Below are 7,443 nucleotides of genomic sequence, written 5' to 3'. Positions count from 1 at the left end.
GTATTTGAATCGATATTAGGCCTACAGGAAAATAGTTTGTTAATAAAACATTGATAAACATTGTTCATTTTGTAGGATGCTTGAATACCATACAAAATTAAGGAATATCATATGAGTGAGTACTGTATGTGTGTAAACTTGTCTCTTTCTTATCTGTGCCTGGGATAGCAAGCTAAGTCCTGCCAGGCTTATGGCGCCTTAGCCTGCCTAGGCCTAGATACTGTAGCCTACACAGTGGCTGTAGGCCTATTTAACCTGGGCCTAAACTCACGATACGATATTTTCAGCTATTGTATGATATTCCTCTCATGAATTAAATTTAGGCTTTTTGAGATTCGCGAAAGTTTAATGTCACGAAAACGGCCGAAATTATCAATTCGCGAAAGTTTCTGGTTTACAGTATTAGGCTAGGTAGGCCTATGTATGAAGAATATGTAAAAATATCAACTTTTTTAGAGCTCAGTAATTGATTCTGAAAAACTGTTACAGGGGTTTATTTATGAATTTGAGTAGCAGGAGAAATTTGAAAGTAACAGGAGAGAAAATCCTAATAGGCCGGTATAGGGGGCCGCCCAGGCCCCCATCGGGGGTCCAGGGGCAGAGCCCTGGTCGGGGGTTAAGGGGGCGAAGCCCCCTTGCGCTCCAGGGATGTAGAGTTTTTTAAGCCCATTTGATGGCATTTCTTTACATCATTGTTTTTTTTTTTTAAACAGTTTTCAGAATCAACTAGTTGTTAAAAAAAATTTATATTTTTACATATTCCTTATAGATAAAGTTTTGGTGAATGATTGTGCTTTTTTTTTCTGCTTTGCTTTTTATGTTAAACCTTGTTTGTTTCTGTCCTAGTACTAGCTGGAGAGTCTTGTGAATGAATTGTGAATTTGTTTGCTTTTTGACAATCTGCCAGAATAGTGATAGGGTTTTTTTGTGTTGCTTGTTACAATCTGGAAAATAAATAAATGAAACGAAATGAAAAGAATACTGTACAACACCATACGGTATAAGGAAACATAAGAAAGATAACAGTAAGCATGATAAGGAACATAAGAAAGGAAAGGAATTAAATGAATTTGGAATCATAAGAAGGTAAATAGAAAGAAAGATAAGAAATATAAGAAAGTTATAGGAAAGGAAAGATAAACTAAAAATGAAAAGGAAACATGAGAAGAGAAAAGAAAGGAAAGATAGACAGATTGACATGGAAACATTAGAAAGGAAAAGAAAAGAAATGATAAGAAATATAAGAATGAAATATGAAAGACAGATATGAATTATAAGAAAATGAAAGGAAAGATAAGGAATCTAAGAAAGGAATGTGAAAGATAAGATATGGAAACAAGAAAGGACAAGGAAAGTAAAGATCAGGAACATTGGAAGGGAAAGGAAGAAAGACAAGAAGCAAAAGGGAAAGAAAAATGAAAGGATTTGGGATGAATAGGAAAGTAACAGGCCTTGAAATGATTCCAATTATCAAAGCATTGTAATAATAACATTTATTGATAGTCATTAAACCAATCATTTGAACTTAATTTTTTCTTCTCTGTTGTTGTTAAGCGCCTTGAGGTTGTGTCAACGTGAGGTGCTATATAAAATCCAGAATTATTATTATAAAAGATGTACAGTATTCAATCAGACTCATCAGCAGAAGTGTTATTAACTGACAAATCTAAATTCAGTGATGCCATAGCAGTAGACAGTATACCAACAATGATCCTTGGGCATAGCCTTTATTATGGATCGTTAATAACCAAAATAGTCTGTGAGATGGGGAAATCCCTTTTTTAGTTTTACGTTGCGGGTATTTTTTTTTTTTTTTAATCCACCCGGGCGATCGACCGGAAACAAACACTTTTTTTAATTTTGGCCTTATGTATTAGTGTCCCCCCCTCCCCCAATCCCAATCAACAGTCCAGGTTTTAAACAAGAAACTCAGTTGATTTTTTACAAATACTCCCAGGTAAAAAAGATCTTGTCTTTGATTTATTCATACAGTGAAAATTCGCCTTTTAAATCCCCTTCCCTATAAAAGATGAAGACATTTTTATGAATAGAGAATTCCTCAAATACCTTTTAAATATATATTGACCAGGGGTGTGACTAGAGAGGACATGGGAAAGCCCAACAACACATCAAGTGGTCATCTATAAGCCTCTGGCCAATAACAATATAAAATACAATAAATGTATAATAGGACGGTACTATGTACAGGGGTTTATTTATGAATTTGAGTAGCAGGAGAAATTTGAAAGTAACAGGAGAGTAAATCCAGGGTTTTAGAGTTTTTTAAGCCCATTTGATGGCATTTCTTTACATCACTGTATTTTTTTTAACAGTTTTCAGAATCAACTAGCTGTTAAAAAAATTGATATTTTTACATATTCCTCATAGATAAATTTTTGGTGAATGTTGTTTGTTTGTTTCTGTCCTAGTACTAGTTGGAGAGTCTTTGTACAGTGAATTTGTTTGCTTTTTGACAATCTGTCAGAATAGTGATAGGTTTTTTTTGTGTTGCTTGTTACAATCTGGAAAATAAATAAATGAAACGAAATGAAAAGAATACTGTACAACACCATACTGTATAAGGAAACATAAGAAAGATAACGGTAAGCATGATAAGGAACATAAGAAAGGAAAGGAAAGAAATGAATTTGGAATCATAAGAAGGTAAATAGAAAGAAAGATAAGAAATATAAGAAAGAAGTTATAGGAAAGGAAAGATAAACTAAAAATGAAAAGGAAACATGAGAAGAGAAAAGAAAGGAAAGATAGACATGGAAACATTAGAAAGGAAAAGAAAAGAAATGATAATATAAGAATGAAATATGAAAGACAGATATGAATTATAAGAAAATGAAAGGAAAGATAAGGAATCTAAGAAAGGAATGTGAAAGATAAGATAAGGAAACAAGAAAGGACAAGAAAAGTAAAGATCAGGAACATTGGAAGGGAAAGGAAGAAAGACAAGAAGCAAAAGGGAAAGAAAAATGAAAGGATTTGGGATGAATAAGAAAGTAACAGGCCTTGAAATTTGATTTCAATTACCAAAGCATTGTAATAATAACATTTATTGATAGTCATCAAACCAATCATTTGAACTTAATTTTTTCTTCTCTGTTGTTGTTAAGCGTCTGAGGTTGTGTCAACGTGAGGTGCTATATAAAATCCAGAATTATTATTATAAAAGATGTACAGTATTCAATCAGACTCATCAGCAGAAATGTTATCATCTGACAAATCTAAATTCAGTGATGCCATAGCAGTTGCAAGCTCCACTTTTGACTGCTGCTCTTTGTCTACAGTTTGCTCTACAGCACTACAAACTACTGCTTCTCTCTTCAATTTACGCCTTGGCTTTGCTTTCATCCAACTTGCCACTGCCAATTCAAAGATTTTGTCACACTCTGCTGTAAATTGAGGAGGTCCATTTATAGCGATACTGAGTAGAGCATTAAGCAAGTCATTTTTCAATCTGCTTCTGAGTCTCGTTTTAATTAGCCTTACTTGACTTACTCCCCTTTCTGGCCACGCATTGGAAATTGGAAGAGCAAGAATAACTTCAACCAGTGAAACCATTTGTGGAAAAAATTGAATGCTGCATAATTGTAGTATTCGCAGCATGCACCACTCTGTAATCTGCCCTGCACTGGACAAATGGGCTGGTACAAGTGTCTTCCATTCCAACAGATTGTACTTTAATTTACTCCACTCTACCACCATTTCCTGCTTCTTATCTTCATTCTACAAACAAGAATATATAATATCATTTACAAAGGTAAGTCAGTACATAGATTTATTAATTACAGTCAGCAAATTATTTACTATAGATAAAAAAACAAATCATATATTTATACTGTACTCTAATTAGTAATATTACCTGAGGAAAGAGGAAGTCAGATATGCTTTTCATCGCAGCTACACCATAATCATTAAATGCAGCATTACCTCTTCCTGGAACAAGAGTAGGGTTGAATATCCCAAAATTTGATATTACTGGTAAGGCTGCACCCAAGCGGCTATCAATATTTGTGTTGAGTGCCTCAACATATTTGGCCAGGAGGTCTTTTAACTGGTCCAACTGTTCCGCACTGCACTCAAGCTGGAGGATGGACAGACGTCCAGTTGGTTTTAAAACATCCATCAGAGTGGTCAGTGGCTCCTCAGATATTACAATTTGCCTCAGACTGTCCTGAACATAATGTACAGTGGGTGAAATAAGCGAGAAATTAATATCACCCCTTTGAAACACTCTGCTTAATTCTGCCAATTTTGGCAAGACTGCATGAAGAATGTAGATGGTCCCAATGAATTTGATCTTCTTCATTTTCTTTAACAAGCCAAATGATGTTGGATCTGCTTGTAACTCTCTTAAGGTTTGGAGAATAGCTAATATTTCCTCGTATACCGCTGTTACTGCATTATCAAATGACAGCCATCTTGTCTTGCATGCTTTCTTTAGTTTTTTGCATATGATGTTCTTATTGGACTCACCAAGGACAATGTTCTTGATGCTTTGTTGGCATTTTAGGTAAGCTGCCATCTTCTTGGGTGAGTATTCAAACAGTTTCCACAATTGGGTAACAATTAGTTGTACCTCATCAATATATTTTAGAGCAACATTTGAGTCTGTGCAAGCAAGAGATAGCCTATGGCAGATGCAGTGAACAGTAATAATGGATGGATTTACTGCTTTTAATTTGGCAGCCAGTCCATTGTTTTTGCCAACCATAACAGCAGCACCATCAGTTACCAAGCCTTTTAGTTTACCAAGAGGCAACTGGAATTCTTCGATGTTCCTAATTAGAACATTGTATATCATTTCAGCATCAGCTGATGTAGACTCCTTCAACAAATCATCAATAAATACAAATTTGGTTTCAACTTGAGATGTTTCAAAATTGAAGTACTGGATAAATGTTATCATTTGTTCCATGACAGCTATATCTGTTAAGGCATCAATTAAAAGCCCAAAGAAATTTGTATTTTTAACTTTTTGAATGATTTGGTTTTGAATAGTTTCGCCTAGAGTCACAATCATTTCACGGATTGATGTAGATGACCTGTGGTGGAAATACTTGATGTCATGAGCACCTAACTTCTCAACCAGTTGAAGTAGACACCCTGCTTTGGAATTCGCAATCTGTTCTTTAGCCAAGAAATAAAATGCTGTAAAAGCTTTATGCAAGACTTCTACTTTGACCTACAAAATAGATAAACATTTGAGCTGATTGATAAATGTTTAATTAATGCTTAAGTTAATCAAATTATGATATAATCTGAATTGGAATGATTGAATGGTTTGTATTAATTTTATGACATGAATAAATGCAAATCATAATCAAGCTTGGATTGTAAAAACAGTTAGAAGTGTCTAAATTATGGAATATTATATTTTAAAAATTTACCTTTCTAAATTTCTATATTAAATTACATTATTAATATTTATAGCTATAATTAGATATAAATATTTACTAATATTTTATTTGTAAATACCTGTTCCTTTTTATCCAATTCTTTCTGAAAAAATGACACCCGATTCAACAATTCAGCTTCAACAGAATCATTGTGCTTTTGACTGCAAGTATGATCTGAGCATGTGCTGTTTTTGAAACGGGTTGATGGAGTAGTGGAGAATGTTTCCCTCTTATTCTGCTCATTTCTGGCATGGTTTTCTTGCATATCAAACAATACATTCCAACACCTTCTACATAAACTAACCACCATTGTTTTGTCTTTTCACAGTATCCATGATTTTTGTCAAATATCCACCGATGTTGAAACCTACGTGTTATGAAATAAACACAAACCAACCTACATAATATTATGTTAATTATTAAGTATTATTTAATAATTCTTAAAAATATAGTATGCACATGATTGGAATACTTATATTACTGTATATTAGTGATATATTTTTATATCTTAATTGTTATATTTTGTTCAAAACACATTGACAAAAAATACATCGTCTACCCTATAAAACTGAAATGTACCTGTCTTTTCTTTTGCTTTGAGACTCTTGGTCTTTTTCAGACAAAGCTGTACAGCCTGCCTTTGTGCACACCAGGTAATGGTGTATTTCATGCCAGGAAATATTTCCTGTATGGCACTGTGCTCATTGGGGTCAGACATTGAAGAACTCGAGTCTTCGTTTTCTTCTTCACTCTGTGCATTGGAATCGGTTTCAGGCATCTCCGTGTCTGATTCATCAACGGTGGGATTGTAAATTTCATTTTCGGTATCTAAATTTTGAAAACATAATAACTAAATATAATTAAAAGCTGGAGAAAATTTCGAATCCCAACTCTAGGGCCGCCTAGCCTAGGCCTAGGTCTAGTCTCAGAATTTCGAGTTTTCTAAGAAATACGAAAATTGTTTGCGAAAGTGAAGGCTAGGGCTACGAAACATTAAAAAAAAAAGAAAATAAATGATACTGTACCTTGTTTTGCACGCTTGGCTGCTGAACTAGGCCTAGGTTGGAAAAACCTCAAAATGGATGAAGGTGGTGGGCGATCTGTCATGATGAATTAATAATAAATATTCGCGCGAGTATTACGCGATCGCGACTCAAAACAAACTCATTCGCACTACCCTGAAAACATCTAAGGAGAACAAAAATAGTTCTAAAATTTACGCAGATATAAAAAAAGAATGGATATCACACTAGAAAAAATACTGATTTTGTATAGGTGCAAGAAAATCATGTCTCATGTAATGTGAATTTAGACGATTTTGGTTTGCTTTGCGTCCGTTTTAATCATTGTACCATCTATGATACTCTGAATTTAAGTTCGTTCGGCTTGCTACCGCCTCCTCCGAGGGTAAACGAATTTGAGTCAGTGTTGTTTTCTTTTTTTTTATTATTATTAATCATTTCCGAAATATTTATTTCATCACAAAGAGGGTTAGTAAAAGAATCAAACATTCTGATGATACTGTGATGTTAGAAACAGTTGAGCATTTAATAATTATCGTGTTTAACATAGAAAAATAAAAGGAAAATAAAAGGTTCATAGTAAGTCATCACAAATTAATATTCAAATTCTCCGTGGTGAGAAAATCCGGAAGCCCAATGTTTGGAATGAATGTTTGGGCGATGTATTGTATGTCGTCATCACCAGAGCACGTTGTGGAGGCAGGAAAAATTGCTCTTATCTTATTGGCTAACATGTGATTTGGAGGCGTGGCTTCACCCGGACGCGACTGCCGAACCTTGAACTTTAACATTATTTACGCCGCGAGTTCACGAAACATGGAGTCCGAAAGTTGGTAGAAATTTTAACGGACTTTCAACAGAAAAGAACATTGAAATGAGTGCATAATATTGTCTTATATTTTCAAATTAACTTCAGCTCAGCTAACGGTTAGCAGGCTAACTAGACCAGGCTATAATTGAGATAGGTGCCACTTGGAGAGGTAGAAATTCTCATATGGTTTTTCTAGACC

General features: G+C 34.3%; 1 protein-coding gene across 1 annotated transcript; it reads right to left on the bottom strand.

The window, feature by feature from the left end:
* Nucleotides 1–3,195: 3,195 nt before the first annotated feature.
* LOC117111549 (zinc finger protein 862-like) lies at nucleotides 3,196–5,766 on the bottom strand. The gene is made up of 3 exons (XM_033254482.1): nucleotides 5,491–5,766; nucleotides 3,875–5,197; nucleotides 3,196–3,738 (listed from the first exon to the last, which is right to left on the bottom strand). Exons 1-3 carry the CDS (start codon nucleotides 5,719–5,721, stop codon nucleotides 3,196–3,198), a joined length of 2,097 nt encoding a protein of 698 aa, XP_033110373.1. The 5' UTR covers nucleotides 5,722–5,766.
* Between the last annotated feature and the right edge of the window lie 1,677 nt (nucleotides 5,767–7,443).

This window comes from Anneissia japonica, unplaced genomic scaffold (genome assembly GCF_011630105.1).
Source record: "Anneissia japonica isolate Jap-2015-1 unplaced genomic scaffold, ASM1163010v1 scaffold287897_len220637_cov155, whole genome shotgun sequence".
Lineage (NCBI taxonomy): Eukaryota > Metazoa > Echinodermata > Crinoidea > Comatulida > Comatulidae > Anneissia > Anneissia japonica.
Note: the sequence above shows the minus strand (reverse complement) of the source record. Positions and strands in the feature narration are given on the sequence as shown.

What these genes read in the sequence shown, in the direction of transcription:
- LOC117111549 (XM_033254482.1), bottom strand. Translation starts at nt 5,721, where the DNA reads ATGGTGGTTAGTTTATGTAGAAGGTGTTGGAATGTATTGTTTGATATG. An exon ending in AATTGGATAAAAAGGAACAG is followed by an intron (nt 5,198 to 5,490) that starts GTATTTACAAAT and finishes TCTATTTTGTAG; the next exon opens with GTCAAAGTAGAAGTCTTGCA. An exon ending in CTGACTTCCTCTTTCCTCAG is followed by an intron (nt 3,739 to 3,874) that starts GTAATATTACTA and finishes TCTTGTTTGTAG; the next exon opens with AATGAAGATAAGAAGCAGGA.